This window comes from Melopsittacus undulatus, chromosome 4 (assembly GCF_012275295.1).
Source record: "Melopsittacus undulatus isolate bMelUnd1 chromosome 4, bMelUnd1.mat.Z, whole genome shotgun sequence".
Taxonomy (NCBI): domain Eukaryota; kingdom Metazoa; phylum Chordata; class Aves; order Psittaciformes; family Psittaculidae; genus Melopsittacus; species Melopsittacus undulatus.
Genome location: NC_047530.1, coordinates 87939911 through 87962304, shown reverse-complemented (window position 1 = coordinate 87962304; position 22394 = coordinate 87939911). Strand labels below are relative to the sequence as shown.

Sequence of the window (22394 nt, the reverse complement as noted above, 5' to 3'; positions counted from 1 at the left end):
AAGGAAGAGCAGGTATGAGAAGAAGGATCGGAAAAAGGGATGAGAAGTAAACCCAAAGCAATTTGCCTCTCAACACCACATGTTGAAAAATTAGAAAGCTGAAACATGCTGAAATTTTTAGTTCTCAATTTCCTTAATGCTGCTCAAGAAGCAATCTCTTTCATAAAGCCGTTTAAAGAAAATATATAGAGAGGTGTCATCAAACTATGCTTGGCTGTTTTCCAAAGTGCATCCATGAAGGAAATAATGGTTTCATCTTCCCAATTTCAGAGTAGCTAGAGCAGCTGGTTATCTAGAAAAGAAAGTGTTATGAAAGTATACATGTAATCAGTACAACTGAAGACCTGAAAACAGAATAAAGGTAGCAGCACTACTCAATACAGAAGTGAGGTATGGTCCTCCAGAGAATATAGCTGTAGTACCTTCCAAGTTCTACCTCGTGGTATTATTATTGTTATTCCTATTACTGGCAAAACCAGGAATTTTAAAAATACCTGAAGACAAAGTCTCACATAACCGTGTCTGTGTTCCATCAGCTCACAGAGCTTATATTCTAAGATCACAGGAAGGCTTCAAAGTATAAAACTGAAAGATGTTTAGGTGATTTAAGAGCACAAGCCATTACAGAATCATAGACTAGTTAGGATTGGAAAGGACCTCAAGATCATCTAGTTCCAACCCCCCTGCCATGGGCAGGGACACCTCACACTAAACCGTATCACCCAAGGCTTCATCCAACCTGGTCTTGAACACTGCCAGGGATGGAGCATTCACACCTTTCTTGGGCAACACATTCCAGTGCCTCAACACCCTATCGGTAAAGAATTTCTTTCTTATATCCAATCTAAACTTCCCCTGTTTAAGTTTTAACCCATTACCCCTTGTCCTATCACTACAGTCCCTAATGAAGAGTCCCTCCCCAGCATCCCTGTAGGCCCCCTTCAGATACTGGAAGGCTGCTATGAGGTCTCCACGCAGCCTTCTCTTTTCAAGTTTGAACAGCCCCAACTTTCCCAGCCTGTCTTCATATGGGAGGTGCTCCAGTCCCCTGATCGTCCTCGTGGCCCTCCTCTGGACTTGTTCCAACAGTTCCATGTCCTTTTTATGTTGAGGACACCAGAACTGCATACAATACTCCAAGTGAGGTCTCACAAGAGCAGAGAAGAGGAGCACGATCACCTCCTTCGACCTGCAGATTATGCTTCTTTTGATGCAGCCCAGGATATGGCTGGCTTTCTGGGCTGTGAGTGCACACTACTGGCTCATGTTCATTTTCTCATTGACTAACAACCCCAAGTCCTTCTCCGCAGGACTACCATGAATTTCCTTTTTGCCCAACCTGTAGCTGTGCCTGGGATTGCTCCGACCCAGGTGTAGGACCTTGCACTTGGCATGGTTAAACTTCATGAGGTTGGCATCAGCCCACCTCACAAGCGTGTCAAGGTCCCTCTGGATGGCATTCCTTCCCTCTAGAGTATCAACAGAACCACACAGCTTGGTGTCATTGACAAACTTGCTGAGGCACACTCAATCCCACTGTCCATGTCACTGACAAAGATGTTAAAGAAGACCTGTCCCAACACCGATCCCTGAGGGACACCACTTGTTACTGGTCTCCAGCCAGACACTGAACCGTTGACTACAACTCTTTGAGTGCGACCATCCAGCCAGTTCTTTATCCACCGAGTGCTCCACCTATCAAATTGATGACACTCCAATTTAGAGACAAGGATGTCATGTGGGACAGTGTCAAACGCTTTGCACAAGTCCAGGTAGATGACGTCAACTGCTCCACCCCTGTCCATCACTTTTGTAGCCCCGTCATAGAAGGCCACCAAATTGGTCAGGCAGGATTTTCCCCTAGTAAAGCCATGCTGGATGTCATCAAGCACTTTGTTGTTTTTCATGTGCCCTAGCATGCCTTCCAAGAGAATCTGCTCCAAGATTTTGCCAGGCACAGAGGTGAGACTGACTGGTCTGTAATTCCCCAAATCATCCATTTTCCCCTTCTTGAAAATGGGGGTTATATTTCCCTTTTTCCAGTCGTCAGGAACTTCACCTGACTGCCATAATTTTTCAAATATGATGGCCAGTGGCTTTGCAGCTTCATTCGCCAGCTCCTTCAGGACCCGCGGATGGATTTCATCAGGTCCCATGGACTTGTGTACATTCAGGTTCTTAAGATGGTCTCGAACCAGATCATCTCCTACAGTGGGCCCAAGGTCTTCGTTTTCACAGTCCCTGCATCTGCCTTCCAAGACTTGGGTCCTGCGGTCAGAGCCTTTGACAGTGAAGACCATGGTAAAGAAGCCATTCAGAACCTCAGCCTTCTCCAAGTCCTGTGTAGCCAGTTCTCCCAAAAGCTCTCAGAGGGGGCCTACATTGTCCCTAGTCTGTCTTTTATTCGCTACATACCTATAGAATCTCTTCCTGTTATCCTTAACATCCCTAGCCAAGTTTAATTCTAACTGGGCCTTAGCTTTCCTAACCTGGTACCTATTTTCCCAGACAACATCCTTGTATTCATCCCAGGGCACCTGTCCTTGCTTCCACCTTTCATAAGCCTCTTTTTTCCTGTGAATTTTCTCAGCAGCTCCTTATCCATCCATGGAGGTCTCCTGGCCCTCCTGCTGCACTTCCTTCTAGTCGGGATGCAACACTCCTGAGCGTGTAGCAGGTGATCCTTGAATATCAGCCACCAGTCTTGGTCCCCCCTGCCCTCTAGGGCTATATCCCATGGAACCTTGCTAAGCAGGTTCCTGAAGACCCCAAAGTCTGCTCTCTTGAAGTCCAGGGCAGTGAGCTTCTTCTCACTGTCCTGAGGATCTCAAACTCGACCATCTCGTGATCGCTGCAACCAAGGCTGCCCTGGAGCGTCACATTTCCAACCAGCCCTTCCCTGTTGGTGAGCACAAGGTCAAGCACGGCACCTCTCCTTGTCAGCTCCTTTATTGCTTGCAGAAGGAAATTGTCTTCCACACAATTAAGAAGCCTCCTGGATTGCTTGTGCTGGACCGTACCATCACCCCAACAGATGTCAGGGTGGTTGAAGTCCCCCATGGGAACAAGGGCCTGCGAGTGTGAGGCTTTTCCTATTTATCATGGTTTGTCTTCAGGGTGCACATAAAAAAAGTCATACCTTGAATAGTATCATCTTTCTGAACCTCTGTCTCATCATCATCATTCAAGCAGTAAACAGTTTCTCTCCGCACATCATCTTTTCTGAGGGTTTTAGCATCCACAATTGTCCAAACTTTTTTCACCTTCTCTTCTGTGACCTTTATATCAAAATTCAAAGAAAAGGAACATCTTTCAGACTGCTTACAAAAACATGCAAAAAATTCTAAGACCAAGTGTTGCATTATTTTGCCAATAAGGAACTAATGACAGCCTCAAATACGCATCTCTGACTGCTGACACAGTGCTTTCAGCACAGATTGATCTGCTCGTGACCTAGCACCTGAACTGTACCATATTTGCCTTGATTACTCATTAAAGTAATACGCTAAGTCATTTGTGAAAGTCTTTTAGTCACAGGATAGCATGTAACTTGATCTGTATTTTACCTCCACTTATATAAACATTTAGACAAAAAAACAGATATATGTTAAAGATGCAAGAAAATTCAATGCTTATTCAGCCTGTTTGCCCAAGTTTTGCATCAGGCTTACTACACCTCAGGATAAAAATACCATATATTACTGGAACTTCCCCAAAAGGCAGGAAAAGATCCCAGCTGCATAACAGGACTGGGATAGGAAAGAAGAAATAAATGTCTGCAATGAGTGAATGCTTCCCAACTACAGGGAAAGAAATTTTTTTTTTTAATCACTACTTTCGTGAAATTAATTGTTTATTTAGTGAATTAGAAGAAAAATTAAAAACTGCCCAGAAAACAGAAAAAACAGATGTCCACAGGTATCACATATTCCTAGCTCTGACCCAACTGCTGTATGACCTTTGGGCTACTCACTCAGTTCACGTTGTTCACTCTCCCAAGCTTAATTTACACACAATAAAGACCTTCATGAGAGGGCTCTTAACTCATATTTGTACAGATCTGTCAAAATATCCCAGTAAAAATAAATAAGCATAAATAAATAAGATCTCTTTCAAGGCTAGTACACCTGTCTCTCAGAAATCAGATATTTTGCAACTTCACAATACATCTTCCAGAAACATTGTGACATTGGCCAGATTCTTGGTCTTGGGTTCAAATACAAACCAAGTAATCTACATTTCAACACATCCATCAATGCTGCCACACTACATAGTTACCCATTAAGTATTCAGTAACTGGAATCTTGTACATTTTCTGTGTTTAAATACGCTTACTTCTTCCTGGCACTGTGCGAAGGACCCACATAAACTGTAAAGGAAACAGACTATGCACAAGCTCTGCCAAAGAGTATAAAGCAAACAAGCTGAAAAAGTACACCATTTTTCCAAGTCTGAAGTAACAACAGATGTGATTTGAAACAATAGCTGGTAAAACATTTAGGCCCACCATTTTACATACACATGTGCATAATTCCTCTCGTGCCTAGAGCTTAAGAATCATATATTAAGTCTTATTGAGCTGCAGACATATCACTTATGCCAAATGGAAAGCTTTACACTTGCAGCATTCTTAATTAGGTTCATCAACCTCAACACCATTAAGTGTCACAGTGTAGATAGCAATTACTTCTATTTCTGTACATCGTGAATTTTAGTTCTTTAACATGTGTACAATATGGTGAAGTTAGAGTTGCTGTGGGAACCACAGTTTCAGATGTACCGGCATGTACACACATAAAATCTCTGCCATAATTATTTCAGATGTTGTTTTATCTTTTATTTTCTTGGCTTTAAAGAAAAAACTTGCAGCTGCACCTAACTTGATGCCAAAATACACTAAAACATACGATTTTATGAACTTACTGATTTGTAGGCCACAATCCTTATGGACAAATTAGAACCAATAGTGAGCTGGCAGGGCCAAGCCATAGGTCTTCTTTCTATTTTCTTAAACATTGAAAGATGCTCCAGGCTTTCTCTAAATCAGGAAAACAGAAATGAACTCTGGTAAACTGTAATAAAATATTACAGACAATACACTCTCTTCAAGGAGATGCAGGAGTCCAATCGTTTTAACTTAAGACTGCACAGAGCACTAGAAAATAAACTGTATGAATAATCTTGTCATTAAGTATTGTCCGGAAAAGAGAACGAAAAAAAGAGGTGGTACAGCAGATTATTCACATTGCAAGCCTTAACCATGGTGTGACATCAGTGCTTAAAGACAGTATGAAATCACACAACTGCTTATTAAGCGGTTTACAATTATCTTTGTTCACCCAATTAGGGTATGTAGCTATTTGAAAAACCCAAATTAGAAAAAGCCCCCTAAGTGGCAAAATGTTTTCTGCAGTGGAGGTGAAGAAATAAAGAATCCAGTTTCAATTAACAGGATTTTGTATGTGTGGTAATTAACTTTTGACACTTTGTTTTTTATACAGTACTAATGAACTCATTATTTTCAGGGCATTCTGCTAGAGTGAAACAAGTTCCTTTCAATGTTTCTAGCATAAGCAGCATATACACAAGTTTATAAAGACAAAAAAAAAAAAGGAACTGTAATGATTTTATACTAAAAAGTGTTAAGTTCATTGCACAACTTTAAGCTGTGGAGTCCAAAAATTAAAAATCTACTGTAACTTATATTACTGTGAAATCAAATAGGCTTGCACCCCAGAACAGCTTCCAGTTTTATACAAACCATATCAGCTATTTTGCTGTAATATTGCAATGCAGAGAAAGCAATTTTTTTTTTATTGCATGAAGAAGCAAAGATAAAATGGTGCAGACCTGCTCTTTTGCACATGATGATAAAACCCAAAACCTACCTTTCTCCTCAGTAAATCACTTGTCTGGCAGAAATTAGGATTAACACCTGAAAAATCAGTACAGTGTCCCAACACCCATCCCTGAGGGACACCACTCATTGCTAGTCTCTAGATGGACATTGAGCCACTGATCACAACTCTTTGCAAGTGGCCATCCAGCCAGTTCTTTAGCCACGAGTGGTCCACCTATCAAATTGATGTCTCTCCAATTTAGAGACAAGGATGTCATGCGGGACAGCGTTGAACACTTTTCACAAGTCCACATTGTATTTTGTTTTTTCCTTACGGAAATGAAGCAATAGAGACATTAATATAGGATTTTTTAAATGAATCTGTTACGATATCAGTAAAAGTATTCAACATACATTCAAGAATTTGTGTGGAAATCAAACAAGTGTCAAATGCCTAAATATGTCATTTAAGCTCAATTTATGAACTCTGCCCTTTTAATTCCTTACATTCACAGAAGAAAAATGCTCCATCTTATCAAAGACGTAGCCAATAAAACCCTACCAAATGCAATTTCAACTTGTGCTTTTAAAAAATGTCTTGTCTCTGCTCTCCAATCCCTTCCCCCAAAAGCAGAAGTACCTCCTGTCCAACAGTCAGAATATCAAACCCTTTCTAAAAAACAAAATTTGCTCACTTACTTTCTTGGCATGACTAATTTATTTTCACAAGAGTGGAAATATTTTTACCAGCAGGAATAATGAATATAGGGAAACAGAAAGTGTACCCTCGCTGGTAAATTATCATGACAGATTTGCAAAGCTATTTTCGTAAACCTTGATAAGTAACTTAAGTGCATCTAAAATCCCACATATTCTTAAACAACTAAAGTTTTAATCTATTAGCCGATTTATCTAAAGATTTAGGATTTTCCCTGAAAGAATCGCACAAAGACAGCCTACACAGTAGCATGGACCTGTGATTAAAAAAAAAATATAAAGAAGGTGACAAGCCATGTAGTAGCTTCATGCATATGGATTATCCTAATGGATAAATGGGCCCAGAAAGATACTGCTTTTCCATGTGGCCTTTTGACAACTGACAAAGCCTGCTTTCTTCTGCAGACTGACTCCCATGTTGCCTAACATGAAGTACATACACAGTGATACATTTTTCTTCACTAATCCACACTAATGCAAAATAACAGTTTAACTGGCTGCTGAGATGCAAAGCAGATCAGTTAGGCAGGGTGAGGGAAGGAAACCCCACAAATAAAATTACGAATAATAACATGCAAACCTTCAGGTACAAACCTCATCTAAACATTACACTTGATAATCACATTACAGTTATGGTTTACTAAGATTCCTGAAAAACACATTATCTAAAAGATGACACTCCATAATTGTAGAACAGAATTACTAAAACAGTAACATCAGACTTCTATAAAGCACACAGATGCATTTTGCTTCTTTCTGAACTGAGACAATACCTACATGGAAAAGTGTTGGATATATCATTAACTACAGTTTTTCAGACACAAACATATATTTGCATTTTTCACTGGGGAAAGTTGAAGTGAAAACCCATCTTTCAATTCCTGCATTTAGGAATGCCTCTAAAATAGTATATTGTTTGGCACAACAGCACAGTAGTCTCTGATTAAAGACCAGGGAACTAGATGATCTTAAGGTCCTTTCCAACCCTAATCATTTTATGATTCAACAAACAACATTACAAAGGACATGAAACTGTTGGAACAAGTCCAGAGGAGGGCCACAAGGATGATCAGGGGACTGAAGCACCTCCTGTATGAAGATGGGCTGAGAAAGTTGGGGCTGCTCAGCAAGAAGAGAAGGTTGCGTGGGAACCTCATAGCAGCCTTCCAGTACCTGAAGGGGGCCTACAGGGATGCTGGGGAGGGACTATTCATTAGGGACTGTAGTGATAGGACAAGGGGTAATGGGTTAAAACTTAAAACAGGGCAAGTTTAGACTGGATATAAGAAAGAAATTCTTTACCGATAGGGTGGTGAGGCACTGGAACAGGTTGCCCAGGGAAGTTGTAAATGCTCCATCCCTGGTGTTGTTCAAGGCCGGGTTGGACAGAGCCTTGCATGGCATGGTTTAGTGGGAGGTGTCCCTGCCCATTGCAGGGGGGTTGGAGATAGAGGATCTTAAGGTCCTTTCCAGCCCTAACTATTCTATGATTCTATGATTACTCAAAACATTAGTGGGAGTTCGATAAACTAGTGAGCTAAAAGAACAAAGGCTACCATTAAATGCAAATGTTCTTTCCAAAACATGCTTCTGCAATCTCATTTATAGAAACATTATCTCCAAAATCCACCAAAATTTATCCAAATTCCACAGGTGGAAGAAAATGTATTTCTTTTTCTTTAAATACAGAGATAGAAAATTCATTTTTCTACTGAAATCTGTAAGCTTTTCTGTCCATTATGAAGGACAGAAAAAGCTGTTTGAAAAGTACTGTGTGTACAATAAGTTATTCAGTGAAACTGGGTTTCAAGTGACTGATTATTTAATTAATTTCATCCTTTGGGGAAGAAATCAGAAAGTAAATTTAAAGTATGATAAAGAGGATTAGCCAAGTTTACCTGAAAGTATAAATTTCTTCCAGCCCTCCTTCTTCATCCAATGTATGCATCAGTTTCCTCACCACATCAATGCCTTCCTTCTGTTGCTCAGTTAAACCCTTTCTTGGAAAAGGGTTTCTGTGAATATGAGAATATACACTGGCACTTGTATCTCCACCTCCATCATCAACATCTACTGGAAATGGCAGACTAAGAATACAAGCAGAATACAAGCAGAAGCAGATAATTTTTACTTTCTTCTTAATTAAAATAACAAAACCAAAAATTGTGTCAGGATCAACAGTTTCTATCTAGCTGCTGTCAGATATATAAAGAGCCACATGGCTCGTGAAACACATTAAGTAGTATTTCAAGTCTACTTGGCATTGGTAACATCTTCACCAGGGTGCTGCACTAGTTCTGGGCATCATACAACAATAAAGATGTCCACATATGGGAAGGGATTAGGTGGTACAGACAATGCCGATTAGAAAATAGCTATGAAAAAGACTGAACAAAATAAAGCCCATAGAGAAGGGAGTCAGAGGGCAAGACAGTCTTAAATATGTCTGCTGTTGCAGAGGGGAAGGGAATAACTGGCCTTACATACTCAGCTTGCACTCAAATCACATCATGGAACCAGGCAGATATTCAAAAAACTGATACAGATATTTCAAACCATAATCTCTAAAACCAGCTCCCTGAGGAGACAGAAAAGTCTCCATCACTGGAAACACTTATAAAGATTAGACAAACACCACTCAGTAATGACATACACACAAATGATCCTGTCTGAAGTACAGGATTGCTCTAGATGACTTGTTAAAAGCCACTCCAGGCTTGTGATTCTGTATAGGCTCCAAATGTCAGCAAACAGGACTTTCTCTGCAGTGGAACTGCTAGCTATTTCTCGAATATATGTTACTCTTTGAGATTTTAATAGCTTACACACTAGGTGAATTTCTGACCGAAGATGACACTCTTCTCTGCATTTAAGAATCAGATTTAAAAATTTAGCCAGGGGTTATAGATAAAATGACTCTGCTGCTCTTCAAAATAACACAGAGCTAACAAAGTGTAATAATCACAGAAAAGAGACGAGTAAGATCTTCTACTCTGTGCTCCTGACAATGCCTGCAGATTTTTTAAATAATCTTTCATCTAATCCAATTTTGAATTAACCACATGACACCTTTTACCACATTTCCACAAAGTAAAAGAAATCTGGCTTTGTATTATGTTTTCAAGAAAGCAGCCTACAGATCTCTACCATACTTTCTCCTCATTAGTCCTCACTAAACCTATCTGTGAAGCAACGTATAATAATCAGCTAACAATATGCACAACAGTGTCACATTTAGCAGAATTAAAGATCAAACTTCAACAAAGTGTTTGGTGCCTTTTTAGGAAGCAGCATCCACTGACAAATAGAGAAACTGTATTTTAAAGCTGTTAGGAAAGCAAAAAGCTTCAAACCTCTGATACACAAAAGTAAGATTACTTTCATCATGCAGTGCTTAGAGACTCATGTGATGAGAATGGTATAATACCCAAAGCTATACAGTGCTCAGCATGCACTTGGCAACAGGGAGGAAGACCAACCATCTGTCACAAGTTACAATCTAATCAATAAACAGGGTATAAGAGATATAAGCATGGGTGACAACAAAAGGACAAGCTTTAGCGAAACATTATTTTTAAACCACTGTTCTGAGTATTTCACATTTGCACATGTATTTCTCAAAGCATCATCTGCTGGTATGCCTGGGAGACAGGGTATAAATTTGCAGCTATTGCTATAACAGCAAAACTTCTCTGATGCTCCTATTAGCCACAGGGCTTTTCCTTTGCCGCATTACAGGAAAAAAAACGTAAAGATGTATCAGAAATTTCACAGAATAAAACTGCAAAGTTAACTTGTGCTGTTAGAGATGCTAGTCTGCATAGCAAACTACAGGTGTGGAGAAAAGGTAGCTGTGTGATGTACTCAGATTCATGGTGTTGTCACACTGCCTCCAGCATCAACAAGAGCTCAATAAGCTAGAAGGGCATGTCAAGGCATGTTGCAAGCATACCTTCTTTTACTGTGTAGAGAGAACCTGAGAGTAGTCTGACAGTTTTACACTCAGCCTCTCCAAAGCACAAGCAAAAAAGAATTTTTTGGTGTAGGATCAGCCCATGATTTTTAATCACTTTTTCCTATCTAACCCCTCTGTTATCTTGCAGATGGGTCTGCAAATGGTTTTAATGAATTCATCAAATTCTTAACATTGTTCCTTACAGAATGCTGGACCTAAGTGAAAGTAAATATTAAAATGGAGAGAAGTAAGACTGTGGCTTTAACTTCCTCCTGTGAAATTGTTTGTTATAAGCAGCAAACATTAACGTTCACACAAAACCTTGCTTTTAAATAACTCCTACTAGAAGGCTTATAGCTTCCTATGTTACCATCATGTGCAACATCTAATACAGATCTCAGCACCATCACTGATTCTTCAGAAAAAATGCCTATACCTATACAGTCAAGGGATTCCTGTCATAACACTTAAGATATCACTTCCATTTTCCAAGTCCATCACTGTGATTATCTCTTCAGACTTGCTTTTCTACTGACACCAGAATCAGGTTATAAACATCTGCAACGCTACCTCTTTATTTCTTCCCAGTAACTACCTTATCTAAAAGGATCTAGGCTGCTGCTGTGACAAAACTACTGTTTCCAAGTTTCTGTTACTGTTTCTATTTCTGGCTCATTGTTTCCCACTTTTCTGCTTTTATAGCTCTTTTGTCACCCATTTTTTACTTTGGCTCTAACTGAACAAGAACCCATCACCTTAGCATGTATTTGCACACCACTTAACAAAAGGGACTTGGTTCATAACTGCAATTCATGGCATATGTAATTGATAGAAGTACTTAATCCTATTATATACTGGTACACCCTTATAGAAACAATACACCAACAGATCATCCGCTTCTTCAAGATCATTATTAAGAAAGAATAAACATTTCCCTTGGAAAAAAAAAAGGCATAATGTGTAACTGCCACTTCCATACTTACAAAAACTGAAGTGAAATTCCTGTTTTCTTCAAATTGGCAATGATAATTTCCAGCTGATCCTCACTGACAGGACTACAAAGGTCTGTAAACAGTTCAATATGTCTCTTCTCATATTTCTTTCCTCTTGAAATACAAAAAGAACTTTTACATATATAGGAAATACAATCTATAAGGCCTTTTTCTAATTCTTTGCTACAAACAAACCTACTTGGTAGAAGTTGTCCTGTCACTGGTTGTTATACTTACAGTAAGTTTTTACCTTTGTATGATTCCCCCTACTCACTCCTATCTTCTGAAATTGAAGACTAGCCCTGTGACTGGGTAAGTCACTAACTACATCTAAATGAATGGAGTTCAGCCCATTTTCATCACTGACGACAAAATACTAATAAAATGTTAGGTGCTTTATTGATTATACTGGATATTTCCTTTGCAGCTGTATGTCCTTATGAAAATGGAAAATGCATTTTTAAATTACTATTGTTGGTGGGGATTCCATTTTAGTAAGCTAATTTAGTAAATTCATTGGATAAGATGGAATATAAAGCCTATTTAACATGCTAAGAAGTAGTAACAGTAAGCATCAGCTGCCAGCCACAGAACAGAGTTCAGTTAAACTGATACAGCTTTTCTGGATATTTAAGCATAAGGGTGATTTTCTCAAATTTTTAACTGATAATATTTCCTCAACTGGTGTTAAACCCCATATCAAAGGGCTTGATGCATACATGCAACTTACCCACAGGATAACAAAAGCAGTTGCTCCATAGGTATTCAAGGTTATACTGTTATAAATACAGTGATTTAACTCACAACTCAGTTTCAGCCATTAAATTGATACAGCTTTCTATGCTGATTAGATTTTATTCATAAAAATACAAACTACATCACTAAGTCTAGTCTTCTGCATTCACAATTAGATCATACAATATCTTTAACAGCACATTCAAATCTCTGTTTTGAGAAGAAATAAGAGTATCTTCCTTTCCTTGGACCATCAGTTCACCAAGTGTTAGAAATAGTATATTGCCAGTTTAAGTACCTTCGCTGACAACTTTGTAACGCTTGTGCCAACATTTTCTTTCAGCTTAAAGTGTTTTTTTCTACTGCACATTTAACTCCCAAGCTTGCATATTTACAAAAAGCCAGTTTATTTCCAAGAGTCTTTAATTTGCTAGGCTGAACAAATCTTTCTAGTTCTGCTCTTCATCTCTTTTTTGTAAGGTATGCCATACCATAAATTTGGTAGCCCTTTTCTATGCACTTTAAACATATGAATTTATGTTTTTTGAAAACGGATCACACAAGATGTGACACTTAGTGAAGTCTTTGTGACTTAGTATTAATATTCTTTGTATTAATAAGTATTAATAAATCCACTGCAAAGTTTCTAGTGGCATCAGACAGCTCTTAAGAGAAGCTACATGTCTCCTGTGGATTCTTCAGGGACAGACTCCTGTAGAGTGGTTTGGTTTTAATGTGTTTTGGTTTAGTTTGTTTGTTTTGAAAGCATTTTTCATATTTATACAATACTGGAAATAAATACTGACAAGAAATGAGATCAGCTCCAAAGTGCAAGGTCAGAATTCTGTAAAAGGCTTTGGGTGAAATACTCACATTGTTTGCTTCTGAAGCAAGTCCATGCACACAATAATTGCATCCAGAACTAAGCAGATTTAAGAAAAATCTCATTTAGAACATGAATCATGCACAAAAGTGTTTTTCCTATGAAACAATCTTCTGTTTCTACCTCCTCCCAAACACTGACAAACATGCATCTTAGTTAACAAGTTATCTTAGTTATCTTTTGAGACAAGTACTCTCCAAGCATCTACTGTGTAAGTTCCTGTATAACTCGCCAGTTTTGTGATCTTGTCTCTTCCCTATTTATCTGATGGAACAGTAAAAAGGCTGCTTAAGGGCCCAGAAAGGAGGCCCAAGTACAACAAAAGAGTAATCAAATCTTCACAAAATTACTTTTAATCCACAAACAAAATTTATTTGTACTTTCAATACATGATACTGTTTTCTCATGCAAGTTTTTCTTCAAAACATCTGCATCTGGCAACCTCTTTAAAGTTCTTTTCTCATCACAATTTCCATTGAGGAACCTATTTTTATCACTGAGCACAAACCTGCCCACCCATTGAAGAAGAAACATGACTGCTTCTGCTAAGCTACAGCTGACTGGCTGCACACTTCTCTGAAACAGCTCTGACAGTCTGTATAGAGCTCAGAACAACCATTTCATGGCCAGAATGAAGAAAGGCAGCACACTGAAGTTTAACAGCACATAAATGAAACACAGTAAGGGACACTATATAGGTTGTCTTATTTTAAAACTGTTCACCTTATACAACTAACAAAAGAATACATTCAAATATAAACAACATTCAAACCAGCAATGTTGGAAATACTTTATATAGAAATCCATCTAATAAGTTTCTACTCTGCTTTGTATGGCTTCTAGTACTTCTGATGACATATTTCATAAACAATATTTTTATTTGATGAATAAGCATAAACCAAGTTCTGCAACACTGGTTTTAAAAACAGATGCCTTATTTATGGCAAAAAAAAATATTATTGCTATTTTCATTCTTTTTAATTAGCAGAACATTTCATGAAAGCAATGCTTCCCTAAGGCCAAGACTCCATTCTGCTAGCCTAAACAAATGTCAAAAAGCAGCTAATCTCCTTTTGAACAAACTTGTAGCCACAAATTAGCTGGATATTACAGTAGCTAAAACTCTGGAGCCAAATCTGAGCCTGTTTCACAATACTAACTTCCTTTCTCCTATGCAGCTGAATCAAGAAGTGCTGTACAAAGAAAGGATACAGTCTGCTTGTTCAGAGCCTGGTTTAATCACATCTTGAATGTCTTCCAGCAAATCAAAATCTGGCAGCATTAGTGATCTATGTACAGTAATGTTTTGGTATTGATCTCTACTGGCAAGGTCATTCCTAGTACCATCAGTGCCAAACAAAACTACAGCAACTTCATCTTTACTCTCAGCAAAAACCTGGAAACACAGAAAAAAAAATCAGGTATAAAAACACAGGTAGATTCATACACAACTATGTTACGCAGACTCCAGCAAGTTTAACTAATTTTGACACAATGTCAAGTACAGTGAATTTACTTTGTTTTACATTTTCAGTGCTGTACTACCAAAACGTAAACTTACAGAGAGGTCACTAATTCAGATATAATTAAAACTAACAAATTGATATGATGATATCTGGGAAAAAACAAATAAAACTGACTTAGTCCTTAAAATGAATCTTCATTGTGGTAAATCTTAAAAATGTTGAAGCATTTTAGAGAAAGAGTACTTGTTTCCCCTAAAAGTTTTTACTGTCCTAAAGAATTACCAATTCAACTGCTGTATCTCATCCACAAAAGTACAGCTGAAAGAAAGAGCACTGATATGTCATTCCTTCATAAAAAATAGTCTAATCCATACTCATTTCTCGTTTATTTCAATTATTAGCAAATAAAGAAAATATTTCACAGATGTTATTGCTACCTCTCCCTTTTTAACAACTTTTTTACCACATGTAAAGTCACACAAACCTGTCGTTGCACAAATTTTGTCATAACTTTCTTGGCTTGTTCAAGTGAAGACTCCTCACCAGGGGCAGAACTGTTCATTGTAAAGCCTACATCCAGGCACAGCACTATGGCCACCTAGAAATGAAAGAGAATGCATGCAAAGGCTAAATATGAGCATAATTACTTAAAAGGGTACCTAAAAATCAAGCTACATCACTACTGGTTTCTTTTACTGTAACTGTTAATATGAGACAATAGTGAAGAACAGAACCAGTACAGCTGCATAGAACTGAGCATCATTTAATCCTGTACAATGTTGCAGACATCTCAGTGGAAAATACAAGAAATCCTGTTCCACAATAATCGCTTGAGATGGAAAATTTCTGTATAACCTAATGAACATCTTAGCAATCTCAGAGGTCTTCTATAGTAAGGAAATAAAGCAGAGATGTTTTGTTTGACAATTATAAACACAATACAGCATACCTGCACAACATAAAGATTGTTTCTGAAAGTCTACAGCTACATCCACCCCTCACAGTAAGCTCAGAATAGCTGCAGTGATCACTCTTTGGTCTAACTCAAGCACAGTAAGAATGACAGCACTCCTATAATTCCCAGGGACAGCCAGAACATTTATGATTCTGCAAGTGCCTGCACCATGCAGCTATGCTATTAATGTCTTGGAAGGATAAATTCCAATTTCAATTTAGGTGCTTAAATCCCATGGGCTATGTGTTCACATTTCTGATCATTGCTTTAACTGTATGTATGTAACTGTATGTAACACTGCCCAAGTCTTCCCCTTAACTGATTTATAAAGTAGCATGTTAATAAAATAAAATTGCTTTGTGTCATTTCTCTTGTTCAACCTTTGCTAAATTCCCTCCAAGTTCTTTCACAGACTCTGCTTACTTGGATTAACCTGAGTAATTTTACCATCCAGCTGAATGATGCAAGAAGAATTCAGCAAAATTATGCCCTGCATCTTACAAGACACTTACAAAAAGCCAGCTGAAAGTTACTGTTACATCAAAACCTTGCCTGGTGGATTGTCAGTAACTTAAATTACACTGCCTTAAAAAAATTACTGTTAGCCAGAACACAGGAAAGTTAGGTATTACCTAGGCTGAAACCAGTCACCTTGTTTTAAAATACAAAATATATCCAGTTCTCTAAGAACTGAAGCTGCCAAAAGATGTGAGCAATAAATCTAATCAGAAGACTGTCAAGCAACATCAGAGGTACAGTCTGCTTTTGCAAAGCAAAAGGGATGGACAGAAAGAAAAGATGTTGGTCTAAGCTCTTTTGCAAATGGGTGGTCAAATAATTCCAAGTACCTTTTTAAACATCAACCAAAAGATCCTGATTCTTTTTGTCATCCAAATAGATAATTAGTATCAAGTTTAATGAATATGAATAATTTGCCCAGATTAGCTGTCTAATCCTCTGTATCAGCAGCTCAAAAATTACTTTGTTAACTTCTTCCTTTTCCTAGAACATACTGTGCATCTCCCCTGTCACTTTAACAAAAACTGCTTCAACTCCCTACATCCTTCCAGGACAAGAGGAAGAAAGAAAGAAGGCTGAGAAACAGAGTTCTACAAGATGTCCAGCACGTTCCACTCACTCTCAGCACTATTCATCACTGCTTTCACTGGTGGCTTGCCTAGGAGCTAGGAATTAATGCCTCTGAGTCTGTTAGGTCTGCAGCTTAGAGCGAAATAGAGACACTAACTGAGGCTGCACTAGGTTCTCACAAGAGCCTTGCTACTGCTCACCTGACAGCCTGAGGAATTACTCTACCAGCAACTGCAGACCTTATGCTTATTGCTGTCCTGCCTCAAGACACAGAACAGCTGGCAGCTGAATTAATTCTGTTGTCTCAAACAGGTAAAATGCTCTTCACAGCTAGAAAGATGACAGCAAAGTAACCAGTCAAGAGCTGCTGTTTTGCTTAAGAAGAAAATGATCAAGTATCAAGTGCTAACACACTTTTCTGGAAGGCAGCAAAACTCCAAGCCTGGTGTGTATTCAGGTATGTGGAATTCTCCTTCTCGAAGAAAGCAAGTCTCTCTTCTGGTAATCCTCCTCTATATGTCTTCTCACCCATTATTAACCTCTGAGCATTTCACCTAAGCATCCAGTGCTGCCATTTTCAGGTGCAGTATACTAAGCAAAGCTTTCAAGATGCATAGCATGTGTGACTGTAGGACAACACTGTCACACCTACACCAACATCCATCTGTTTTGCTCAAGTACTGATAAGGGTGAAAATGGAACAAGCCCGACTTTAACCTCAGTGCTGAAGATAGTTGCAATTAAGCTACAAGACATGGCTACAGCAGGACTTCAGCAAGTCATACAGATGAAACCTGTGCTTTACAGATACTGAATATCAAAAAAGATCTTAACACAGGTTTCATCAACAGGATTCCTTAAACGTACCAAACAAACTGCATTTCTAACACGGCAAAACCACTTCTACTATTATGCTAGCAAGAGCAGAATACTACTACTGTGGTAGCTGCACAGTGCTCAACATCACAGCTGCCCCCAAGATGGAAAAACTGACGTTCCTTTGGACATCTTTTGTACCCACAGCAGCTCAGGGGTCGGCACAGGGAGAAGTTACTCGGTTTCAGAGCCAGGCTTTGCAGCCGTGGCTGTTGTGCTGTTTGCCACTAACCTCGAAGTTAACTCACTGAAGGTAAGCCAGGCCGGTTCAAGCCCACGCTGACTGCGGTACCAGGGAATCACAGAAGGGTTTGAAAGGGACTTAAAGGTCATCTAGTTCCACACCGTCTGCCTTGTGCAGGGACACCTGCCCCTAAACTAGGCTGCTCTATGCCCTGTCTAACCCAGCACAGACAAGCCGCCTAACGGCGGTAAAGCCGGTTCCCTCAGCTGAGCACGAGTGGATCGGCCACCCTCAGCTCCCAGTGAAGCAGCAGTACCGGAACGACACCGCGGCGCCCTCAGAAGCCCCACACAGCGACCACGGGGTTGCGCCAACACCCACTGCCCAGGGCCAAAGCTTAAACAGCGCTCTCGTTACAAGCCGGAAACGGTGGCTCCAACCGGGGGGAGATGGCAGACAAAACGGGGAAAGAAAGGCCAAAGGGCTGCCGGGATCCTATTAGACCCCTCTCCCTCACCTTGCTGCTGCGCGCCATCGCGCTCCTTCCGGAAAGCGGTGCCCTCCCCTCAGCGCTCCGGCCGTCGACACACCCAGCCCGCTCCACTCCCCCCGGGAACACAGCACTGGGGCCTCTAGTTCCGCGCTGGAGGGGACAGCGCCACCCAGTGGCAAGCGACGGCGCCGCCTCAGCCATGGCCTCGAGTTGGGCGGGGACTGGTGCCGGGCGCAGGCAGAAGGTGGGCTGGAAGCGGCACGGCTGGGTGAGAGGGAGGTGTGGGGTGACCTCTCATCTTTCTCCTCATGTTATTACCCTCAGAGTGCCCATCTCGCAGGCTCCACTGTCCCTGGGAATTTAGCCATAGGGTGAGCAGTGGAGCAGAGCTAAGGACAAGCCCTGTGCTGAGGAGAGGCAGCAGCAGGGCAGGTCTTTGGGGCCTCTGAGCACCTCCTGACTGACCCCAGCCATCACCCACTCCACAGGGACCATCTACTCCAGCCTCTTCAAAGCAACCAAGAGTCCTGCAGAAGAGGGTGCAGCCATTCTCCTTCTCCATAGGACAGACCTTTGGGTTGGAAGTGTCTGATAAAGTAACATTCTACCCATGGATCAGCAGTGGGACAGCATTCTTTAATTAAACATTGGCACAACACTAGCTATCTCTCAGCACTAACGGCAGAGGGAATTTCAGAACAGCATTACATCCAGGCTCTGATGAAATGGAAACCTGCTGATCTTAAAAATTCCACGTATAATAGCTGCTGTGTATCACATGTACCTTGGCTCCTGTTGGATGTTAAATCACCAGCTGAGATGTATAGAGAATGGCAAATATTTCATCACATATACTGGGTACTTCTTGTTCTGCAGTACCTTCATTGTATCCTTTAAGAATATCATTACTACTGTTCTTTATATTCTCAGTGTATCTCAAAAGCCACATTATCATCTATAATTATTCTCAAAACAGTGCAAAGTGGTGATACCAGTATAGCTACAAAAGGGTAAAAGCTCCCATGAACATTTCAGAAATCTTCTACGAGAAGACTGACCCCACAAATGCAAGCATTCCCTTTTCATACTGTGTGATATCTTAAGACAAAAATTGACTTTTCCTCCTTACTACATTGCCATGCTTTGGGAATATTGGTAATTGAGAGATTTTCCCTTCAAAGCACTTTACATATCAAAGGAACCGAGCAGCTTTGGTATGTGACAAACATTTTATGGGAAATGGGTAGACAAAAAAAAAAAGCCAGCAATTTGGAGAAAAAGGCATGCATTGGCTTCCTGAATGTCTCTAAGGGGATTTCAGACTAATCAGCCAAGAAAATCAGGTCTGTTTATTATTATTGTTCCTGATGTTACCTCTGTCCCTAGGAGTGCTTGCCACATATCTAAAGCCTTCCATTGGGCTAGCAATCAGGCAATTCCCCACCCCAACGGATTTCTGACATATCTTGCAGTCTAGGCATGAGACAAAAAATGTGCACACACACACATACAAATATGAAAAACACAGAAACAAAAATTGATCAACTTCATCAGCAAAGGCTTTTCTCACACCAGCAGAAAAACATTTTGCAAGGCACCGTAAACAATGAATGCTTTATTTTTATACCAGGGTTGGGAAGTAAAACCCTTCATAGTCCTCTCTGAATCCTAGATTTGATATAAAAGCTGAATCCCAGGCTTTGGGCCAAACTCTCATAGCTGGAGCTGTAATTGCAAATATTACTCAGAGGAGCTAATTTGGGCATGAACTTGGCTTTGCAGGAAGATTGGCATGCCCAGCCCAGGTGTGGAGCCCTGTTCCCTTAAGAAGTCTGTTTAAAACTGAAGACACCTGTAACCATGAAACTTCATGTGTGATCTTCCTATCCATTAGCTCTTAGTCTGGCATAAATGGGATTTTAGCACTCTCATCACAAAATAAACAATAAAACAAAACATCCCCCCTTTGCACCTTCATGCTGCCAGACTTCCTCAGAGCGATTTCCACCATTCAAAGGAAAACTGGCTAATAATTTCTGAAAGAAACTTTAATTCCCATTTCTTTTCCCTTCACAGCTTTTCACAGAGCTCCCTTATAGGTAGTCATCAAATCCAACTAATCAACTCCATTAGAGGCACTGGCGCTTCATTAGCTGGAAATAAGATTTGACAATCCTTGCTTGTAAATGCTTGCCAAAAGATGCTTGTGATTAATTGGCCATTTCCATTTTGCAGAACATCAAATACATAAATAATATGTGACATCTCAGAGGACTCAGCATCCAGGGTGATCAACTGTAATCTCATTTGCAACAAAGTGACTCAGACGTCAGACCCAGCTGAGGTTTCCACTCATTGCTGTTACTCCTTTTTCAGTTATTTGTCTTCCCCTCACAAAATTAAGCCTGGATTAAATAAGCATACTCTTGGAAAATAGCAATGAGGGGCCTGCCTTGTGCTTAACTCTATGCCTTTGCAAGGCAGTAACAAAAATGGCTTCCCTGTTTTATTACAAGAAGGAATGTGTTTCCCAGAGAGTTGCAGCTGAGACCCAGCCCCTTATGGCCGCTCTGAGCAAATGCAAACGGGTTCAATGTAAAAGTAGAAATATGACTTGGCCTTTCTCCCTCCTGGAGCAATTGCCTACAGGGTAAAATTTTGGACAAATGCCGGGTGGAAAAAGGAAAAACACCATTGCCATCTGGGATCTTGCCCAATAGTTTTATTGAAATAGATACACGGAACAGAACTGTCCACAGAAGAGTTAACTTCTCAATCATTACCTATTCTTTGCCTGCATTTATATGTAGAAGTAGGCACTAATTGCAAACAGAGGAGTTATTAACTGAATTTCCTACAGAAATAATCAAAGCAGGGCAAGGACACTGTGACACCAATCAGCTTTGTATTTCTACCAGTACAAGCTTGGCAGCAAGATGGAAGACAAAGTAGACAGAAAATTGGCATCCAAAGCAAAGCAGACTTAGAAGCACAGCTGTTAGTGTCTTCCTGTGTTGGGCTTCATGAGGTGTGCACAGTTGTCTTCTCCCAAGAGGTGTTTCCCAACACCTGCTTGCAAGCTCATATCAAATCTGTGGTGCAGACCAGCCCAAGTATTTATTATGTCTATTTAGTGATTGCTGATGGTCTTTCCCAAGAGATATAAACCTAACACACAGTCTTTGCTTAGTTGCTTATGTGAAATACATCTGCAGGGAAAAGATGTCAAATACAGGCTTCAGTCTCTAAAGCAAAACAGAGCTTGTCCTCTGGCCATCTATGACTCATGAACACTTGGCAAATTACAAATCTGGGCCTCTAATGAACTGAAAAATAATTTTAAAAGCCTTCTGGGGATATAACAGTTCCCATCTGTTAGTCTACCTGCTCTGTCCATTTTTGGTTTACATTGTGCAGTGGAAGGAATTGAGTCTGCTAGGAAATAAGGAAACAACTGTGATAGGAAAATCAGAAAGCTAAATAGGAGGGATTATACCACACCATCTTACCTTGCCTGCAAATACAGCTGAAAAGCATAGTAATCAGAGGTAATGAACAAAAAAAAGTGTATTGGCTTGTGGTGTGTTATGGCAGGCACATTCTAGCTCAGGGGCTCCTGACTGTGGTAAATGGGTGCATCACAGCTGATATACAATCTACTTCAAAGCAGCACACCCACAACTCATAGTCCTACACCACTGCAGAGGAGGCAGGGAACACTTCAAAAGTGGCTCCATATATGCGTCTGCACAGAGCTGCAATACTCCTGTGTCCATAGTTCTTCTTCCAGAAGACCATTGCTTTTCCTCCTCACTGCCCTCCCACGTCAGCTGTTGAATTTATAACCTTCTCTTCTGACTGCTCCCTTTCACTTCTCCAGACTATGCAGCTAATGCACATTTCTCAGGCAGAGTAAAACTTCCACTGGCTGCAGTACCATAGAGAGAGAGAAAACATGAAGTCACAAGACAACTCTGTTTACAACCCCTTTTCCCAGTGTGTTATTTACCTTTTTCACTCTATAATGAAGTCACCTTGAGGAACATTTTTCTGTTGCATGCACATACTGTCCTGCAGAAAGAACTGTTGCCCATCCAGTTGTTCTTCTGCCTGCTGTTAATCCTGCTGAACAGAATGACACATTTGTCTAGCAAGTTGCATCATAGGCTTTTTCCTCTTTCACACTATTTGTGAAATTTGCAATGATTTT

General features: G+C 40.0%; 1 protein-coding gene across 1 annotated transcript in view; it reads right to left on the bottom strand.

The window, feature by feature from the left end:
- Positions 1-18261, bottom strand: part of XRCC5 (X-ray repair cross complementing 5) — a 58892-nt gene extending 40631 nt beyond the window's left edge. Inside the window, exons 1-8 of the mRNA XM_005154070.3 lie at positions 18209-18261; positions 15072-15185; positions 14334-14517; positions 13112-13160; positions 11495-11617; positions 8455-8643; positions 4924-5038; positions 3140-3278 (exon numbers count right to left, since the gene is read on the bottom strand). Of these exons, the coding sequence (XP_005154127.2) occupies positions 3140-3278; positions 4924-5038; positions 8455-8643; positions 11495-11617; positions 13112-13160; positions 14334-14517; positions 15072-15185; positions 18209-18226 (931 nt within the window). The 5' untranslated portion in view covers positions 18227-18261. The remainder of the gene's footprint in view (positions 1-3139; positions 3279-4923; positions 5039-8454; positions 8644-11494; positions 11618-13111; positions 13161-14333; positions 14518-15071; positions 15186-18208) is intronic.
- Between the last annotated feature and the right edge of the window lie 4133 nt (positions 18262-22394).